We start from the raw sequence: 22,143 nt of genomic DNA on the forward strand, positions 1-22,143 counted from the left end.
GCTCATCCCCTGCTCTCAGGTCCAGGCCCCGCCACTTGATTTGACCTGTACATGCCAAGCCACAACCGTTCTGCACCTTTGAGACTTCAGTTCACACTGCAAAAATGCCAGTTTGTACTGGTGGTTCAGAAGCTCAACTTTCAAAGGGAAGTTGCATGCTTTTGATTGCAGTGATCATCAAAAAAAAGTTAATAGTTTTGTTTGCTACCAGCAAGTGGTCTTTGTGCGTGACCAGTGCCGTCTTAAACCGGGTATGACGATAGTGTTTGCTTTTTAAATTGTTTTCACATCGGTGATTCAGTGGGTTTTTTTTTTGAAGAAAGACTGTGTAAGTAGGATAGGTATGCTATTTTATTTCGCTGTGATTGAACTCTCTGAATATCAGGTTCATATATGTAAAAGGCCATAATTTGTCTTTGCTTTAAAATAATGAACCATTGTCAGTTGGTATTTTTAAATGTAATTAAAACACTACTAGATCATTATAATATGCATGAAAAGGCCTTTCTTGTTTTGGAAGGAAATTGATTTTCTTAACTGTGTTGGAGGTGATATCAAGCCTTTGACATTTTATCTTTTTTACCTTTGTTTATGGCTTTCAAAAAAAGGGAAATTGAGATCCAAGCCAAAGGCCAGAGATACTTGGCTGTGCACTGATTGTGCCATATTAATTAATTGCAAAGTAATTGGTTATTGTTTTCCAGATTTTAAGGAACCAAGGTTAAGTCATATTGCCTCAAGTTTGCCATTAAACATAATTTCTTTTCCATATTTACCTGTAGAAAAATTCTTTTGTAAGCATGAAGATGAAAAATAAAAGTCATGTATTGGTTAATCTTGCTCTCTAAAGTCCTTCACCTAAGTTTAATTGCCTTTCTTGGATGCTGGGGAAGGTGACAGATGTACGAGGGCAAGGTTTGAATATTATTGAGGAATATATGAATTATTATTAGTAGCTTTGCTCACTGATAACTTTGGAAGGAAAATGAAAAGACTTGTATAGGAATAGAGTACAAAATCAGGGAGGTTTTTTTATCATTTAATAATTTAGGTGAGCAAAGTTCAAAGTACTGTACTATTCTGATCTATAAGGATTGTCTTAGAATTGAAGGTGTTCCTATCAAGAAAAATTTAGTAGTTAGGGGATATTTTCTTTGGGTAAAATGGAAATTGGATGAAAGTCTTAAATTATGAAGGGGTTCAATAGTGTTGATGAGGAGGAAAAAATTTCATGAGTAAGTTAAAAATCAAAATTATAGGAGCTAGTATATAGTCATGAACAGATAAATTGAAGATGAATTTCGGAGATGATTTCTTATACAGAAGGAAGAATTTTGAACTTCCACAGTAATCAATGTTTTTTAAGAATAGACAATGTAAGCAAGTTAAAATAAGGAATAGTGCCATATGGTGGGAAGGACTAATTGGAGTGAGATGAGTTTAAACATTTGCATTGGTCATCTAGGCTAATTTCCCCCTTTCGTGCTGTGGATTTAAAATAACCTTGTCCTTTTTTATGACAAGTCTTCAGTGCTAAGGACCACACTGCATTTTTGGAAACCAAAATACCAGAGAAACAAAACAGATTGAAATGTAAATAGAATGACACAGATTTTGATTTGAAGAAATATGTCTGCAGCTGGTGGAGTGGCGGAGCAGACTTGATGGGCCGAATGGCCTACTTCTGTTCCTTTGTCTTGTGATCTTGTTAAAAAAAAGCTCTTTAACCCATTGTTTCATTTGAACTCTGTCTCCCATTTTAAAATAATGGAGACAAATGTTTACTTGAAATGCTTACTTAATTATGGAGATTAATATTGAATTTGGGGCTGGCAAATAACAGGTTCTACTATGTATTTAATGCATTTTCTATTACCTGCATTACTAAATGTTTATATTTTCCAGGTTAAATGATAATTTGATAACCATGCTTGAAGTCTTTATTTGTTTCTTTGTTCATTTTGTTTATCAAGCTATAAGGAACCCAAGCTCTGATGTTTTGTCACCACCAAATGTGGGATTGCGTCGAAGTGGGCAGATTGAGGGTGTTCGTCAGATGCATCATAATGCTCCTCGTAGCCAAATAGCAACAGAAAGGGACATAATGGCCTGGAAACGAAGAGTGGTGGTACCAGAAATACCACCAAGTGTGAACAGGTATGAAAGTATCTAAAATTGGTTGCTCTGAGATTTATTGGTTTACTTCGTATAATGAATTTTTTTCCTTCAGGCCCTCCTACAGTAAAATTCGACCACAGACGTAAGAAATGGGAGCTAAAGACAGTTGTCATTCATATCAAATATTTTTCAGCTTGAATACTTATTTCAGAGTTCAAAGTAAATTTATTATCAAAGTACATGTATGTCGCGGTATACAACCCTGTGATTCATTTTCTTGCGGGTATCCACAGTAAATCCAAGAAACACAATAGAACCAATAAAAGACAGCACCCAGCAGGGTGGACTAACAACCATTGTGCAAAACACAATGAACTGTGTAAATACTAAAGAGAAAATAATAAATAAGCAATAAGCATTGAGACCATGAGATGAAGAGTTCTTGAAAGGGAGTCCATTGGATGAGGGAACAGTTCAGTGTTGGGGCAAGTGAAGTTATCCCCTTTGGTTCAAGACCCTGATTGTTGAGAGGTAATAACTGTTGCTGAATCTGATGGTGTGGGTCCTGAGGTTCCTGTATCACTTTCCTGTTGGCTACAGCAAAAAGAGAGCAAGGCCTGGGTGGTGGAGATCCTCGATGGATGCTTCTTTCCTGCAATAGCGATCCATGTGGATATGCTCAATGGTGGGAGGGCATTACCGATGATGGCCTGGGCCTTGGCCACTACTTGTAGGATTTTCTGTTCAAGGGCATTGATGTTTCCATACCAGTGATGCAACCAGTCAATATACTCTCCATCACACATCTATAGAAGTTTGTCAAAGTATTAGATGTCATACCAAATCTTCACAAAATACTAAGTAAGTAGAGGCACTGCTGTGCTTTCTTCTTAATGCCGTTTCATGCTGAGCTTAGGATAGGTCCTCTGAAATTATAACAGCAAAGAATTTAAAGTTGCTGACCCTCTACCTTTGATCCCCAATGAGGACTGGCTCATGGACTTCCAGCTTCTTCCTCTTGAAGTTAATAATAAGCTTCTTGGTCTTGCTGACATTGCAGCAAGAGGTTGTTGTTGTGGCACCTCCTATATACTGATTCATCACCACCTTTGATTTTGCCAGTGACAGCAAACTTAAATACAGCATTGAAGCTGTGCTTACCTTTAATCATAATTATAAAGTGAGAAGAGCAGTGTACTAAATACTCAGCCTAGTGTGCACCTGTGCTGGTCGAGATTGTAAAGGAGATGTTTTTGCAATCGGAACTGACTGGGGTCTGCAAGAAAGGAATTTAAGAATCCAGTTGCACACGGAGGTATTGAGCCCAAGGATTTGAAGCTTATTGAATGTTGAGCTGGTATCGATTAAGAGCATCCTGATGTATGCTTCTTCGCTATCCAGATGTTGCAGGGCTGAATGAAGAGCCAGTGAAGTGGCATCTGCTGTGGACCTGTTGTGACAGTAGACAAATTGGAGCAGATCCAAAGCAACACATACAAAATACTGGAGGAACTCAGCAGGTCAGGCTGCATCTGTGGAAAAGAGGGAACAGTCAAAGTTTCAGGCCAATACCCTTCTTCAGGACTGAGAAGGAAGGAGGGAGATGCCTGAATTAAAAGGTGGGAGGAAGGGAAAGAGGCTCGCTAGAAGGTGATAGCTGAAGCTAGGTATGTGGGAAAGGTTAAGGGCTATAAAAGAAATGATCTGATAGGAGAGGAGAGTGGTTAATAGGAGGAGGAGGAGGGAACCTATGGGGAAGTAATAGGCAGGTGAGAAGAAGCAAAAGTCAGAGTGGAAAATATTTGAAGTGGGTGGAAAGGGGAGGAAATTTTGCTCACTGGCAGGAGAAATCAGTAGTCATACCATCAGGTTGGAGAGTACCCAGATGGAATATAAGGTGTTACTGTTCAACCCTGAGAGCAGCAAGAGGAAGCACAACAGGAAGTCATGTATCAACATGTATGAATGAGAATGGGAATCATAATTAAAATGTTTGACCACCAGGAAGTCCTGCTTGTGGCAGATGGTGCAAAGGTGCTCAATGAAGTGGTCTCCAAATTTATGAAGTCCCTCTTGCGGTCTTTTTTGTCCTTGCCTACCATCTCATCAACCTTATCTAATACATTATCCTCCACAACTTCCATCATCTCCAAAGGGACCCTACCACTAAACATATCTTTACCCCCCCCCCCCCCCATCAACCCCTCCACTTTCTGTTGGGATCGCTCCCTTTGCGATTCTCTTGTCTATTCGTCCCTCTGTCCCCCTTCACTAATCTCCCTCCTGGCATTTGCCTCTGCATATGGCATAATCTGCCCATACACCTCTCTCAATTCCATTCAAGGTCCCAAGCTGTCCTTCCAGGTGAGGCACTGCTCTACCTGGGAATCTGCTGGGGCTTCCGATGCAGCCTCCTCTACATTGGTGAGACCTTTCATAAATTGGGGTACCTTCACATAATCTGCCACAAGCAGCACTAACCGGTGGCCAAACATTTTAATTCCAATTCCCATTCTGTTTCGACTTGTTAACCACTTCTTGTGCCAAGATGAGCCCCATCTCAGGTTTTAGGAACCAACACCTTGTATTCTGTCTGGGTACCCTCCATCTGATGGTATGACTGTTGATTTTCCTTTCAGTGAACAAAATTCGGTCCCATCCCTTTCTCTGTTCCCCACTCTGACCTTTCACCTCTTCTCACCTGCCTCTTCCATAAGACTGTAAGATAGAGGAGCAGAATTTGGCTATTTGGCCCATCGAGTCTGCTCCACCATTTCGTCATGGCTGATCTAATTTTCCTGTCAGCCCCAATCTCCTGCCTTTGTTGTCCCCCATTGCTACCTCTCCTTACTTCTCTCCATATCCCTTCATGCCCTAACCAATCAAGGATTTATCAACATCTGCCTTAAATATACATAAAGACTTGGCCTCCACAGCTAGCTGCCTGTGGCAAAGAAATTCCTTTTCATCTCCATTCTGAAAGGAAACCCCTCTATTCTGACACTGTGTCCTCTGGTTTTAGATTCTCCCAAAATAGGAAACATCCTCTCCACGTTCACTCTATCAAGGCCTTTCACCATTTGATCTTCATATGACACGCCGTTCATTTTCACGAACCTCCTTTGAACCCTCTCCAGTTTCAGCACATCCTTTTTAAGATAAGGAGCCCAAAACTGCTCACAATTCTCCAAGTGAAGCCTCAGCAGTGCTAAATTAAGTGTCAACATTACATCCTTGCCTTTATATTCTAATCCACTTGAAATGAATGCTAACATTGCATTTTCCTTCCTCACCACCGTCTTGGTCTAAAAATTAACTTTTAGTGAGTCTTTTACAAGGACTCCCAAGTCCCTCTGTGCCTCGGGTTTTTTGTATTTTCTCTCCATTTAGAAAATAGTCAACCCTTTCATGTCTTCTACTAAAGTGCATGACCATACACTTCCGGGCACTGTATTTCATCTGCCATTTCTTTGCCGATTCTCTTAACCTAAGCCCTTCTATAGTCTCTCTACTTCCTCAAAGCTACCTGCTCCTCCACCTATCATCATATTGTCTATAAATTTGCAAAAAAAGCCATCAATTCATTCATCCAAATCATTGACATATAACAAAAAAAATTGGTCCTAACGCTGTGGAACACCACTAGTCACTGGCATCCAACCAGAAAAGGCTGCCTTTATTCCCACTCTTTGCCCCCTGCCATTCAGGGACTGCTTTATCGATGCTGGGGTCTCTCCTGTAATACCATGGGCTCATAGTTTGTTAAGCAGCCTCGTGTGGCACCTTGTCAAAAGCCTTCTGAAAATCCAAGAAGACAACAACAACTGATTCTCCTTTGTCTGTCCTGATTGTAACTTCTTCAAAGCATTCCAACAAATTTGTAGGGCAAGATTTTCTCTTAAGGAAACCATGCTGACTATAGTTTATTTTATCATGTGCCTCCAAGTTACTTCATCATTAATAATTGACTCCAACATCTTCCCAACCACTAAGGTCAGACAAACTAGCCTGTAATTTCCTTTCTTCTGTTTCGCTCCCTTCTTGAAGGGTGGAGTGACATTTGCAATTTTCCAGTCTTCCAGAATATTGATTCTTGAAAGATCATTGCTAATGCCTCCATGATCTCCTCAGTCTCCTCTTTCAGAACTTTGGGGTGTATACCATCTGGTCCAGGTGACTTTCAGACCTTTCATTTTTCCAAGAGCCTTCTCTCTAGTTATGGTAACTTCACACCCTTCATGGCACTTGGATTGTAGTTTTACATTTGCTGTCAGCAAGTAAAATGTGGTATGGAAAACAAAAAAAAACCTCTAGAAATTCTAGAAGTAAATTACCATCTAAGAAGAAAGAAAAAATGTACAGTAGTTAACGTGACAGGTTGATATGTGAAACAGTCATAACAGTCCTGCCAGGAGCGATACTACTTTGGAACTTGAGGAGATTTTGTAAGAATCCAGCAAATTTCTGCAGATATGTCGTGGAGAACATTCTGACCAATTGCATCACGACCTGGTTTGGGGGCTGCAGTGCACAGGGTTTAGTCTCAGCCAGCTCCAACGTGGGCACAAGTCTCCCCACCATCAAGGACATCTTCAAAAGGCAATCTCAAGAAGGAAGCATTCACCATTAAGGACTCTCACTATCTGGGACGTTACGACCCTCTTCTCATTAACAGTATACATTAAAGATCTGGAAGAGGGGACAGAGTGTAGTGTATCTAAGTTTTCTGATGGCAGTAAATTGAGTGGAAAAGCAAATTGTGCGGAGAGTCTACAGAGAGATTATAGATGGGTTAAGTGAGTGGGTAAGTGTCTGGAAGATTGAGTACTATGTTGGTAAGTGTGAGGTTATCCACTTTAGAAGGAAAAATGGAAGATCAGATTATTGGTAAACGATTGCAGCAGGCTGCTGTTCAGAAGGACTTAAGAGTGCTTGTGCATGAATCGCAAAAGGTTGGTTTGCAGGTGCAGTAGGCTATCAAGAAGACAAATGGAATGTTGCTTTTCATTGTTAGAGGGATTACATTTAAGAGCAGGGAGATTGACCTGCAACTGTATATCAGGTTCTGGTGAGGTCGCATCTGGAGTACTGTGTGCAGTTCTGGCCTCCTGACTTGAGGAAGGTACACTGGCTTTGGAGGTGGTGCACAGGAGGTTTACCAGTTTGATTCCAGAGAGGAGGGGTTGGACCATGAGGAGCGATTGAATCGCCTGGGACTGTACTTGCTGTAATTCAGAAGGATGAGAGGAGATCTGATAGAAACATAAAATTATGAAAGGGATAGATAAGATAGTCAGGAAAGTTGTTTCCACTGGTAGGCGAAACTGGAACTAGGGGACGTAGCCTCAAGATGCAGGAGAGTAGATTTAGGGCAGAGATGAGGAGGAACTGCTTTTCCCAGAGAGTGGTGAATCTGTGGAATTCCCTGCCCAATAAAGCAGTGGAGGTCACATCAGTAAATATATTTTAAGACAAGGTTGGATAGATTATTGTACAGCTCGGGAATTGAGGGTTATAGGGAAAAGGCAGGTAGATGGAGATGAGTCCATGGCCATATCAGCCACGGTATTATTGAATGGTAGAGCAGGCTCAATGGCCAGAATGCCTACTCCTGCTCCTATTTTCTTTTCTTGTGTACTTATTACTACCATCAGGAAGGAGCTACAGGAGCCCGAAGAGATGCACTGAAAGTTTTAGGAACAGACTTTTCGCAGCCACCATTACATTCCTGAAACATCCATGAACACTACCTCACTACTCCTCTTTAGGACCATTTGTTTTATTTTTTATTCCAACATAATTTTCCCATGTCTTGTACCCTATTAGTGCCACATAACAAAGCTCATGCTGTATGTCAGTGATAATAAACCTCATTCTGATTCCCACATGGGCAAGAAGGACTGTTTACTGGGCCAGTTTTATTGATTAACAGTCAACAATTACTTTAGCCATAATCTACCAGAGGTGATAGTTGCTTGGATCACTAAAGAACTCTTCCAATGAACAGAATAATTAGTGCTGACTACTAGGCATGGCATTATATAATTAGCATTCTGCAACAAGACTCTGCATGGATGGTAGAGTACTCTACATTGGCTGGGATTAATTTTCAATCATAATCCTGATGCGGCCTCTGGCACGTTGTCAGATTTTTCATTTGCAATTTTCTCCCCATTGTTGGCACAGTCCGGCCAGTAGATGGAATTTTGAAATTGGGTTTGTCATCTGTCTTCTGCTGTTCAGAGTAGAATGAGAATAAGAACAAAGTGAAAGACTTTTGTATCAAGTGTCCTGAAAAGTTTTGCAATCAATGAAACACAAACACGAGGAAATCTGCAGATGCTGGAAATTCGAGCAACACACATAAAAAATGCTGGTGAACGCAGCAGGCCAGGCAGCATCTATAGGAAAGGTACAGTCTACTATAAGCCTGTGGACTCTCACAGCTACCTGGACTATTCCTCTTCCCACCCTGTCTCTTGCAAAAATGCCATCCCTTTCTCGCAATTCCTCTGTCTCTGCCGCATCTTCTGTCAGGATGAGGCTTTTCATTCCAGGACAAAGGAGAAGGACTTCCCTTCCTCCACCATCAACTCAGCTCTCAAACTTATCTCTCCCATTTCATGTACATCTGCTTTCAACTCATCCTCCCACCACCCCACTAGGAATAGGGTTCCCCTTGTCCTCACCTACCACCCCACCAGCCTCCGGGTCCAGCATATAATTCTCCATAACTTCCGCCACCTCCAACGGGATCCCACAACCAAGCACACCTTTCCCTCTCCCCCCTCCCCCTACTTTCCGCAGGGATCGCTCCCTACGCGACTCCCTTGTCTATTTGTCCCCCCCATCCCTTCCCACAGATCTCCCTTCTGGCATTTATCCTTGTAAGCAGAATAAGTGCTACACATGCCCGTACACTTCCTCCCTCACCACCATTCAGGGCCCCAGACAATCCTTCCAGGTGAGGTGACACTTAACTTGTGAGTCGACTGGAGTGATATACTGCACCCGGTGCTCCCGATGCGGCCTTCTACATATTGGCGGGACCCGACGCAGGCTGGGAGACAGTTTCGCTGAACACCTACGCTCTGTCCGCCAGGGAAAGCAGGATCTCCCAGTGGCCATGCGTTTTAATTCCATGTCCCATTCCCATTCTGATATGTCTATCCACGGCCTCCTCTACTGTCAAGATGAAGCCACACTCAGGTTGGACGAACAACATCTTATAGTCCGTCTGGGTAGCCTCCAACCAGATGGCATGAACATTGACTTCTCTAACTTTCGTTAATGCCCCATTTCCCCTTTGTACCCCATCCCTTATTTATTTAGTATTATATTTTTTTCTTTTCCTTTTTTTTTCCCTCTTTCTCCCTCTTCCTCTCACTATAACTCCTTGCCCATCCTCTGGGCTTCCCCACCCTCCCCCTTTTTCTCCCTAGCCTCCCGTCCCATGATCCTTTCGTATCCCTTTTGCCAATCAACTATCCAGTTCTTGGCTCCATCCCTCCCCCTCCTGTCTTCCCCTATCATTTGGGATCTCCCCCTCCCCCTCTCACTTTCAAATCTCTTACTATCTCTTCTTTCAGTTAGTCCTGATGAAGGGTCTCGGCCAGAAACGTCGACTATACCTCTTCCTATAGATGCTGCCTGGCCTGCTGCGTTCACCAGCATTTTTTATGTGTGTTGCAGTCAATGAAATACTTTTTTTTTAAGGTACCATTACTGTAGGTAACTGAAAATATGGTACTTAGAGCAGTAGATGTCATGTACAGGTGTCCCCTGCTTTTTGAAAGTTCACTTTACGAAACCTCACTGTTAAGAAAGACCTACATTAGTTACCTGTTTTCACTAACAGAAGGTGTTTTCACTGTTATGAAAAAAACAGCGCACGCTAAAAGGCAGCGCGCCCTGAGCAGCCGCTCTCCCCCGGATTCGGAACTACATTCTAGCCGGCATTGATTAAACACGTGCCTGTGAGCATCCATTAGCAAGATGAGTTCTAAGGTATCGGAAAAGCCTGAAAGAGCTTGTAAGGGTGTTACACTTAAGAGTAAAACTAGACATAATTAAGTGTTTCGATTGTGGTGAACGTAGTAAGGACAAAGTGAGTTTGGCTTGTGGAAGTTGACGGTGATGTTTAAGAGGTTTTGGCATCCCATGACCAAGAACTGATAGATGAAGAGCTGATGCAATTGGAAGAGGAAAGGATAACAATCGAAACTGAATGCAGTAGCGAATGGACAGAAAGTGAAGTCGTCCAGGAACTGAACGTGAAGCAACTGCATGAGATTTTCGCTGCAATGATCAAGTATGACTTTAATTTTGAAAGGGTACGTCGGTTTAGGGCATATTTGCAGGATGCTTTGAGTCCTTACAAAGAGCTGTATGATCTAAAAATGCGCAAGGCTAAGCAGTCAAGCAAGCCTTCCACATCAGCCACAGCAGACGACGAACCTTGACCTTCGACATAGAGACAGACAGTCATAGGAGAAGATGACCTGCCTGCCCTGATGGAAGCAGACATCACTCCAGTGTCTCACCATCCCAACCACCGGGCTGTGGACAGATACCAATCTGTGAAGAATGCAGCAGTAGCCGGGAGGCACCCAGCATGTCTTTAAGAAAAAAAGCAGAAATAAGCAGGCTAATTAATTAGGTGCCGCCCGGGCACGTAAATGTCGGCCCAGATCAAAGGCGATTGGTGGGTCAAATATGATGGCAGAATGCGGTATTAATAGTAAGACTCTTGGCAGTGTGGAGGATCAGAGGGATCTTGGGGTCCATAGGACACTCAAAGCTGCTGCATAGGTTGACTCTGTGTTTAAGAAGGCATACGGTGCATTGGTTTTCACCAATCGTGATATTGAGTTTAAGAGCCAAGTGGTAATTTTGTATCTGTAAAGGACCCTGGTCAAACCCTACTTGGATTACTGTACTCAGTTCTGGTTGCCTCTATAGGAAGGATGTGGAAACCATAGAAAGGGTGCAGAGGAGATTTACAAGGATGTTGCTTGGATTGGGGAGCATGCCTTTTGAGAGTACATTGAGTGAATTCGGCCTTTTCTCCTTGGAGCGGCGGAGGATGAGAGGTGACCTGATAGAGGTGTATAAGATGATGAGAGGCTTTGATCGTGTGGATAGTCAGAGGCTTTTTCCCAGGACTGTAATGGCTAGCACAAGAAGGCACAGTTTTAAGGTGCTTGGAAGTAGGTACAGAGGAGATGTTAGGGTTAAGTTTTTTACGCAGAGAGCGGTGAGTGTGTGGAATGCGCTGCTGGTGACGGTGGTGAGGGGGATAGGATGGGGTCTTTTAAGAGACTCCTGGACAGGTACACGGAGCTCAGAAAAATAGAAGGCTGTGGGTAACCCTCGGTAATTTCTAAGGTAAGGACATGTTTGGCACAGCTTTGTGGGCCGAAGGGCCTGTAGTGTGCTGAAGGTTTTTTATGTTTCTAATTAAAGCAGAAAAAGGACTTGGATGAATTGCTTTTCACATTCTTTTAAAGTACTGACTAGGATGCGATCTAACTCCTCCTTGAAACAAAAAGTGCTAAGGATTTTTCTTTTGCATCCAACTGAGAGGACTGACAGCTGCCTCAGTTTAACATATTATGCTAAAGAAAACAGGACCCCCAATCGCTTGGGACTCTTCTAAACAGAATGTATCAGTACAGGTTTAATGCTGCATGTGCACCAAGTTTCTGAGTTTGAGATGAGTGTGTCGTCGCTGATCAACGGATATGTGGGCATAAATATGGTAAATCTTGAGAAAAGAGCAGGTGGCTCCATGTTCCATTTCCAAGATCACTTCAAGAAAATACTGTTCTGTGATTCAGCTTCCCTTTTCTAAGTTGATATTTGTAATTTGTGCCTGAACTTGAGATAATTCCTCTCCTAGTTTATCCCTTTGCCCTTCTTCATTCAATGAGGATTGTATGCTAACTTGTACTTTAACAAGTTTAAAATAATAATTGATACTTTTCCCAATTTTCACTATATTAATGGAAAGCATGCATTCAGCTTGCAGGAAGATTTTAGGATTGCCAAAAGTGAGGAGGAAATTGCCCTATATATCAGAGAGAAGAAAAAACGATCAATTTATTCTGCACAAAGGGTAAGTTCTTTAACTGTAATATTCTTGTACATAAACAGAAATGCCATAAATATTTTCTGTATTGAATTAAATCTGTGAATTTAGGATTGGATGTAGGCAGTTCCACAATAAAGTTAGATAACCAACTTAATATTAACTTAATAATCTCTGTACCTTCCCTCAGTTAAAGTATTCAGACATACATAATCCAGATGAGGTTCACCCAAGATTTTACACAACTGCTGTAAGACTTAATATAAAAACTTCCTGAAACACGGGAAATTCGATGCCCGAATAGCCCACTCAAGCTTATAAGCTTGCTCCATTATTTAATAATAAAATATCTGATATAATTAATGCCCAACTCTGCATTTCCATCTACCAATCAAAATCTTTAATCAATTTGCCATTCCAGATACCAGAATTGAGAATTCTTCTCTGATCCACTTTTAATCTCTTAAGGAAAAAGATTGGTACTGTAAGCAGTAAACCAGATGTGGTGTCACTAATGCTGTATATAATTCAAACTTTATTTTCTATGTTAGCATTCTGTCTTTCCGGCAATAGCACACCCACTTTCCCTATTTGTTGTTGTATCAGTATTTTCTGATTTTTTTTTTTTTGAAGTTATAGTATGGCACCAAAATCTCATCTATCTTTCAAGAGTAGAACAATCTCTTGTCAATTAGATAATATGCTTGTTTATTTTTCTTGCCAGAATGAACAATTTCCCATTTGCCTACCTTGTATTTTATTTGTGAAATTTCTGCCCAGCTCCTTAAACCTTTGCAACTTCTTGTCCTATTCACAATTTATTTTCCTAGTTATATTATAGACATCAGAAAATTTAGCAAATATACCTTCAATACCTTTATGAATAATAAATTTAAAGCATTGAGATCCAAGGACTGATTCCTTTGGAAGCCACCTGTGTGTTCTGCAAATTAGAATATAGACCGTCATTGCTAAAAATGATGGAGATCTGTAGCCCGAATAGAGAATGGTCAATTTATTACTTTCTGCATACAAAATACATAGATTTTTGCAATTTTTTGATTTATTTAGCTGCTAATCTCTAATTATCAAAGAGATTTAAAACTAATCTTCATTTTAAGTCTGTTTTAAAACTAGACTCTCCTATACAGTTCAGTATTAAAATACCATAACTGAGTGAATGCTCAGCTTGTAAACCAGGGGCTCTGGCATATTTTTACTGCATGTGACTAATGATGCCTCTTTACAGATGTATCAGCTGTTTTTGTTGTTTTCAACAAGCTGCTCTTTTTATCTGTGCATAGAAATAACTCCCCTGCAATGTTAGTTTCCTGGATATGTCACTTTACATTGTTACATAATCAGCTTAATGTTTTGCGATGAAAAATTCAGTTTTCTTATATTCATTTTAGAATGATTCCTTGGATTCATTTGAACGTACAAAAAGAAAAATGAGGGGACGCCGTTGTGAGCAGCGTAAATATCGAACTCGAGCTGCTGTTGAAGAATTGGCTGAATTTTTCCAAGAGGAAGCAGAAGAAGTTAGCACAGAAGAAGTTAGTGATCTTAGTCGTAATCCCAGATGTAACAATTTCATTTAGTTTAGGCTTTGGTGACTGTTTTATTTAGTACTCAATTGAAAACTTTGATTTGTGTTTGCAACTGAGAGATTATAGGAGAATGAGAGTAAAGTAGAAATTATGAGATTAGTTACATCTCAAACAATGCATTTTATCAGTAGAAGAAACCTGATGTAAAATCAGTAATTTTGGTAGTGAATAGAAAACAACATTTTAAAACCAGATGGTTTGGAAAATATACTGAAAATTTATAAAGCTTGGGAAATACTAAGTCAACAGTTTTTTGGTAGGGTAGAATTGTGTATTTGCCTTAAGCAAGTGCATGCATTTCTACTACATTTAAAACTGCTTATTTGATTTTAGCTGGGAATTATTTTAATTGTATAGTAGGATTATAGTTGTTGCACAACTCTGAAAGTGGAGCTCTGACTTTGAGAGTTAAGTTTTTAATTCCCTGGAGGTGACTTTATTACTTTAGCCCATCTGGAATGTAGTTCCAGGACATGTTGAATGCAATTTTAAAATTGTTAGGCACAATTGTTAAACTTTGATGCCATTTTCTTAAACTCACCTGCAGCAGTGTGCATAAGACCAGAAGATACAGGAGCAGAGTTAGGATACTTGGCCCATTGAGTCCACTGTGCAATTTCATCATGGCTAATCTAATTTTCTTTTCAGTCCCAATCTCCTGCCTGTGTGCTGCACCGCTGCCCCCCCCCCCCCGCCCCTGGTATCCCTTCCTTGCCCTGATCAGTCAACAATCTGTCAATTTCTGCCTTAAAAGTACTTCAAGACCTAGCCTCCACACGAGCATATCTACGGAGAATAGCGCCTATGGCAAGCACTGAAATTGCGCCCCTGTCCAAACATCTGACACCCATCTTATAGATAACTTTACCATAATATCAGCTCAAAAATACATGTCAAGCTCGTTAGTCTTTTATTTAACAAATTATGGTATTACATGAAAATTATAACTGCACTTTCCTTGCTTTCACTGATAAAAATTGGTCTATGATGTGATCAAAGTCAGTTTTTTCAGTTTCTTCTCTTTCTACACTCAGCAGAGCAAGATCACGGACCATGGAGGCTCTCAAATACGAAAGTATTAGTTTTAACTTGCTGAATGATCTCTCACAGCTGGCGATAGAAACTGCGATGGTTAGCATTATCTGAATAGTAATGTGAAGATTGGGGAAGACGGTCTCGTCTCCATACCGAACAATAAATTCAAGAAGCTCTTCAGGTCTTGATACTTTCATGTTGACCCACCTCAATAGCAACATTTTGCAATCCAAAATTTCTTCATATAGCTGCTGTTCATCAACATCAGAGCTGTACAATTCGCCCAAATTTTCGCACCACTTCTTTAGGTTGTTACTGTCGGCGCCGTAACACAGTCCCTCAACATCAAGAAGGAACCCAAACTTGGTGTCAGTGTCGTGCAAATGAGCAAAGCTTTTATCCATTTCTCTGTGAAGACGGCCGAGTATTCCCTTCATGACTCTTTCCATTTCCTCCTTAGCTGTTAACCCAGCGTCTCTTGAGTTCTCATCACCCATTCGCTTCTTTCATCTCTGATGTCTTTCAACTTCAGTATTCCATTCTTGACAGAGACTGACTCCTCCTTCGAGTGACTCACTGGCCAACACTTCTCTTTCATCATAAAAATGATCTCTGAGGGCTTTCAAATCCAGGGCAGCATCATGGAAGTTCATGCTAGGATCCTGCAGCCTCTTTTGAATGCGGTCAATGTGAATGAGTACTTTGTTCCAAAATCCCAGTAAAATCAGAAAATCGTAACTCAACATGTGGTTGTACAGCTGCCTTGTGTCACTTCTTGTTTCACTGGTCTCGTTTTCGTTGTCTATCATGTCCTGGAGAACTTGAAGTATCTCCTCAAGGTACTTGTTGACGGACTTCACTGCTTCTGTCCTTGCACTCCACCTGGTTTCGGATTCCAACTCAACAACCACAGGCACGGCATTTTTGGGTTTTCCCCAGCGCTGTGTCGAATGAGAGAAAAACATAGGGAGCTTCAATGGTTCCAAAAAAAGTGACCATCGTTGTATCCTGCTTGGCTGCATATGTACACTCACCAAGTTGAGTGAGTGATTGTCACAATTCACAAACACCGCCAGGTTGTTTTTCTCACTTATTCTTTGATGAACACCAACCACTTCTGTGTCCAGCCATCACAGCAGCGTTGTCATAGCACTGTGACCGATAATCTTGTAGCTCCATTTCATCCTTCTCTAGCTGTTTCAAGATGTCTTCAACCAAGCTCTCAGCATCCTTCTGGCTTATCTGAATAAAACCAAGGAAGGACTCTCTAACACGAACTGTTTTCCTCTCAAAATCAACTTCCACATACCTCAGTACTTCTGACATCTGCTCACGGTGTGCCTGATCAGGACTCGAGTCGAACATGAGACCATAGTACTTCGTTTTATGAATGCTTCTCAGTAAACTCTGGCGAACAGTGGATGCCATCATGTGGATGAATTCATTCTGGACACCCGGTGAAAGATAAGACGTGGATCCAGGATGACTTTCCAAATGAGTGAGGTGTTCTTTTATGACAGGGTCAAAGATGGCCAGTAGTTTCAGTAAGCCAAGGAAATTTCCCGCATTGGAGTCATCGTCTAGCTAAAGTGACTCCCTGAGTCCTCACAAAGCCAGATACTGAGTTGCAAGGAATTTTATGCAGTGAAGGATTCTCATCAAGATATCTTGCCACTGCTGCTTTTCCTTCTCAATCGGTGACTGAAATACTGCATCAATAACTCCTCTGTTTCCAGCTAAATTTTTCCCCATTTCTTTCCACTGTGTGAAACATTCCCGATGATTCTTGGCATTTTCATGAACACTTATCCTTTCAGGTGCTTTCCACTGGTTGAATCCACTTTCTTGCTCCAGTGAGGATTGATGGTCTGACCGGGAATAGAGTATACAACAGATACAAAATGCAGACTTTTTAGAAGGGGGCTAGACCAGCCATGAGCAAGTCACTTCCTTACCACAACCATTTCCCAATTTCCTCTTGAACCAAATTTTGCTCATTGAATGGTTATTTGTTGGTAGGAAAGGCCCCTCACTGTTCTGGAAATACTTCCAACCCAGCTTTATTATTTCTGTTCTCAATGCGTCAGGCAGAATTGCTTTTCCAGTATCCTTGTCGAACTTCAGAACTCCAATGTCATGCTGTTCAGTCACTTCTGGTACTGTTCGAGGCTCTTTGACACCATCTAGTTCACTAGGTTCAGTGTCGTCAGGTTCAATCTCGTCAGGTGAAGTCTCGTCAATAAACTCAACATCGCCACCACCACAATTGTCTTCCCCTCCTGTCATATCCACGTTCTCTGTGGCAGCTTCACTCTTAATCTCATCATGCTCGGATTTATCTGATTTGACTTCCTCCTCAGCTTGTGACGCATTTGTTCTTGATCCATCTTCGGATTCTAACAAACTTGTAGCAGGTGCAGGCAGGTGACTCCATGGAATGTGTTGAACTACTTGTTCCGGGCTTTTCAAAGAATGGCATGAAGAACTTGCTGGACTTCTTGGCTTCCTCTGCTTCCACCTTTCGTCTCTTCTGTCCTTCAGCTTCACTTCCTCCTCCTTTGTGAAGAAATGTTTCATGGTCCTCTTACACAATGCTCTGAAATAAGGCCATCCTAGTGTTTCTCACCCATGATAATCAAAGACAGGTCATACATCTGAAGAAAATACTTTTTTCATGATCTGAGGATGGCTTGTCTGACTTTAATAGAAACTACTCAGTGGTGTCCCCCTTCAAGTGGTGCCCAAGGCACGTGCCATAACTGCCATACCTTAGATATACCATTGCCTCCACAGCTGCCTGTGGCAACGAATTCCACAGATTCACCAGTCTCTAGCTAAAGAAATGCTTACTCATCTCAATTCTAAAAGGAAACCCCTCTATTCTGAAGCTGTCCTCTGGTCTTGGGCACTCTCACCATAGGAAGCATCCTCTCCACATCCACTCTATCAAGGCCTTTTTCCATTTGATAGCTTTAAATGAGGTCACCCCCATTCTTCTGAATTCCAGTGAATACAGGCCCGGAGTTATCAAATGCTCTTCATATGACAAACCATTCAATCCTGAAATCATGTTTGTGAACCTTCTGTGAACCCTCTCTAGTTTCAGCATATCTTTTTTTAAAGTAAGGGGCCCAAAACTGCTCTCGGTACTTTCAAGTGTGGCCTCAACAGTGCTTTATAAAGTTTCAACATTACCTCCATGCTTTTATCTTCTAGTTCTCTTGAAGTGAATTCTAACACATTTGCCTTCCTCACCACAGGGAATCCTACACAAGGACTCCCACGTCCCTTTGTGCCTTATTTTCTTTATTTTTTTCGTTCCATTTAGAAAAAAGTCAACCCTTTCAAGTGCATGACCATATACTTCCCGACACTGTATTCCATCTGCCATTTCTTTGCCCATTCTCCTCATCTGTCCAAGTCCTTCTGCAGCACCTTTATTTCCTTAAAACTTCCTGCCCCTCCACCTCTCTTTGTATTGTCTGCTGACTTTGCAAAAAGCAATCAATTCCATCATCTAACTCATTGATATATAATGTATAAAGAATCAGTCCCAATCCAGACCCCTATGGAACACTATTAGTCACTGCAGCCAACCAGAAAAGGCTCCCTTTATTCCCACTCTTTGCCTCCTGCCAATCAGCCACTGCTTTATCCATTCTAGAATCTCTCCTATAATAGCATGAACTCAGAGCTTGTTAAGCAACCTTATGTCTGGCACCTTGTCAAAGGCCTTCTGAAAGTCTAAGTACACATCCACTGAATCTCCTTTGTCTACTTTGCTTGTTATTTCTTCAAAGAGTTCCAACAGATTTTTCAGGCAACAGTTTTCCCTTGAGGAAACCATGCTGACTACAGCCTATTTTATCACAAACCACATCCTTAATAATCGACTCCAACATCTTCCCAACCACTGAGTTAAGACCAACTGGCCTGTGAGTTCCTTCCTTCGGCCTCTCTCCCTTTTTGAAGAGTGGAGTGACATTTGCAATTTTCCAGTCTTCCAGAACCATTCCATGATCTAGTAATTCTTGAAAGATCATTACTAATGCCTCACAATCTCTTTAGCCACCTCTGATTGATGAAGTTCAATGTTCAAAGTAAATTTATTGTCAAAGTACATGTATGTCACCATATACAAGCCTGAGATTTATTTTCTTGTGGGCATAATAAATCCATTAACCATAATAAAATCAATAAAGACCACACTAAGAGGCAGGACAACCAGTGTGCAATAGACAACAAACTGTGCAAATACAAATAAAGAAATAGTAATAATGGTAATAAATAGTAATAAGCAATAAATATTGAGAACATGACATGAAGTGTCCTTGAAAATGAGTCCATTGGTTCTGGGTTCAGTTCTGGGATCAGTTCAGTATTGGGGAGAGTGAAGTTATCCCCGGTTCAAGAGCCTGATGATTGAGGAGTGAAAACAGTTCTTGAACCTGGTGGTGTGAGTCCTGAGGCACCCTGTACTATCTTCCTGATGGCAGCAGTGTGAAGAGAGCATGACCAGAGTTCTGGGGGTTCCTGATGATAGATGCTGATTTCCTGTGACAATGCTCTGTCTCGATATGCTCAATGGTGCCAAGGGCTTTACCCATGATAGACTGGACTATATCCACTACTTTTTCTAACATTTTCTGTTCAAAGACATTGGTGTTTCCATCCAAGACAATGAGGCAGTCAGTCAATATACTGTCCACCACACATCTTTGGAAGTTTGTCAAAGTTTTAGATGTTACACTGAATCTTCCAAAACTTCTAAGGAAATGAGAGTAAACGATTGGTCAATATGCTGAGGCCAAAGTCATAACTATTAATAACCAAATAGGTGAAAATCCTTGATACAGTAAGATTGGAGATACTGGAAACCTGGAGCAACACACACAAGATGCTAGAGAAATTCAGCAGGTCAGGCAGCATCCTGATGGCCCAAAAATTGAAAATCTTTATTATTTTATATGCTGTATAATACCTGTTTTTTTGCTGGTCAAGAGTGTAGTATTTGATAAAAATTAATAAATAATAAGCCAATGGGTTATAAAATCTATGATATTCAAGTTTATTCAAATTCATTGTCAAACAGTGTGGTAATAATGAAATATTATTGTCTCTTAGGAGAGTAATTCAGCAGAGGGCAGTGGAGGCTCTTCAGAAGAGTGGCAGAGCGAAAGTAACAGCTCAAGGTAAAATGGCGATTAATTCAAATTGTATGTTTATACCTTTGAGTTGCTGTAGAATACAAATTTGTTTGCGTTTAACTTGATATCACGGAAGATAATTGGATACTGCTTCAAAGCTTTGAAGGTTGGCATTTAAAGTGCAGAAAAAAAAACTATAATCTTGATATTTCAGGATGTTTACTATCAAGCTCTTAGAGTGCTGCTTTATATTGGCCTTCAGTGATAAAATTACTTGCATTGATGTCATGCATTTAACATAAAAGATACTTGTACAGCTTCATTTTCAAACAGCATTTGGTGCAGGCCCATATTAAGATAATGTGACCAATAATCCACAGCTTGGCTAAAACAGGAGTAGCTTAAAGGTGTTACGTACCCCGTAACGGGTTAAAGAACCAACAGAAATGGAAAACAGCCGGAGTCTGGTATTTGCTGTTAACATAAGCTATTTTATTAGTAACTATGCAATACAGTAATATGTAACCAGATAAATCAAACAGGTTAGCAAAGTTCATGCATATATAATGTGGAAATATGTAAAGGCCAAGCTTCTTCAAGCTTAAAAGGTAAATGGATACAGTCTTATGATGGGTAAATGAAATCAGTTCAGTTCGTGGTATTGAGTTGAATAATGTTGGAGAGAGAGAGGTGTTTAGTTCTTCAGGTAAGCCGATGCCATCGATCCTCTTTTGTCCTCCGAAATCCTTTAGAAGTGTCTTCTGTGGTTAAGTTATCAACCCAGCCAAGGGTTGGACACACTGACAACTTCCCACCGGTCACACCTTTTCCACACTGCGAGAGCCAGTGATCCATTCTCCCAATTGATCCTGCAAAAACTCACCTTTCTGTGGGCATAACAAAGCTCATCCAGTATCCAAAACCATGCGTGTCTGTCTAACAACCAGCTGACCTTGTATTTATCTCAGCATGCTGAACACCAGCTATCCATCAAATAATGCCACCGTCAGTCACTATGGCAACCCACGAGCTGCTCGTTGTGTGTGTCTCTCTTGTGCGCTTTCTCGCTCTCTCTCCCTAGACCTCCTGTCCCATGATCCTCCCCCTTCTCCAGCCTCATATCAGTTTTGCCAATCAACTTTCCAGCTCTTAGCTCCATCTCTCCCCCTCCTGTCTTCTCCTATCATGTCGGATCTCCTCCTTCCCCTCCTACTTTCAAAACTCTTACCCTCTCTTCTTTCAGTTATCCTGACAAAGGGCCTCAGCCGGAAACGTCGACTGTACCTCTTCCAATAGATGCTGCCTGGCCTGTTGCGTTCACCAGCACTTTTTGCGTGTGTTGCTTGAATTTCCAGCATCTGCAGATTTCCTCATGTTTATGAATTTAGTGACCACTTTTGTACCACTTCTGTTTTAGAACTTTGTTAAGGGGCCAGAACTGACCACAGTATTTTAGAATAGATTTAATTAATGTCTTGAAGAAGGACAGTAGAAATCCCTTAATTTTTCATATTGTATTGTGCAAGCTATGCAATTTAATGCCATATTTTCTCTTTGCTACTTAATGGCATATTTGCTTCTTTCTTTGGACATTTTAAATTTTATTTGCTAAATGCAGGAATATTTCCATTTCTCATTTAGAGTCTGGTTGTATTCATCACTTTTTGCTGAATTGTGTATGGTCTAGTTACATAGTTTGTTAACCTTAATAGTTATTAAGGATTTGTCCTTCAAATTTGTATCATCTACACAAATATATTTCTTTCCAATCCTCCAGAATCTTAATAATCACAACAAAGAGTCCCTTGAGGTCATTCTGGTCAGAATCAATTAAACTGGTAGAATAGTGCAAATATTTAGCTTTTCTGCTGTGAAGTACCATAAATTTGATGCACTCAGTACATGATTTATCAGGAAGCTTTCATTTAGACTGGAAGACATATAAACACAAAACAAGCTTGCCATGAACCTTGTTGGTGAACGCAGCAGGCCAGGTAGCATCTCTAGGAAGAGGTACAGTCGACATTTCAGGCCAAGACCCTTAGTCAGGACTGACGAAGGGTCTCGGCCTGAAACGTCAGTCCTGACGAAGGGTCTTGGCCTGAAACGTCGACTGTACCTCTTCCTAGAGATGCTGCCTGGC

The 22,143-nt window shown here is 41.1% G+C and overlaps 1 protein-coding gene across 4 annotated transcripts in view; it reads left to right on the plus strand.

Moving 5' to 3' along the window:
* The window catches only part of LOC140198843 (bromodomain and WD repeat-containing protein 1-like), a 157,488-nt gene that overhangs the window by 80,572 nt on the left and 54,773 nt on the right, over positions 1-22,143 (plus strand). For all 4 annotated transcript variants that reach the window (XM_072259976.1, XM_072259973.1, XM_072259974.1 and 1 more), the window contains 4 exons: positions 1,974-2,157; positions 12,142-12,235; positions 13,621-13,764; positions 19,978-20,045. In XM_072259976.1, coding sequence (XP_072116077.1) covers positions 1,974-2,157; positions 12,142-12,235; positions 13,621-13,764; positions 19,978-20,045 — 490 coding nt within the window. The remainder of the gene's footprint in view (positions 1-1,973; positions 2,158-12,141; positions 12,236-13,620; positions 13,765-19,977; positions 20,046-22,143) is intronic.

This window comes from Mobula birostris, chromosome 6, assembly GCF_030028105.1.
Source record: "Mobula birostris isolate sMobBir1 chromosome 6, sMobBir1.hap1, whole genome shotgun sequence".
NCBI lineage: Eukaryota > Metazoa > Chordata > Chondrichthyes > Myliobatiformes > Myliobatidae > Mobula > Mobula birostris.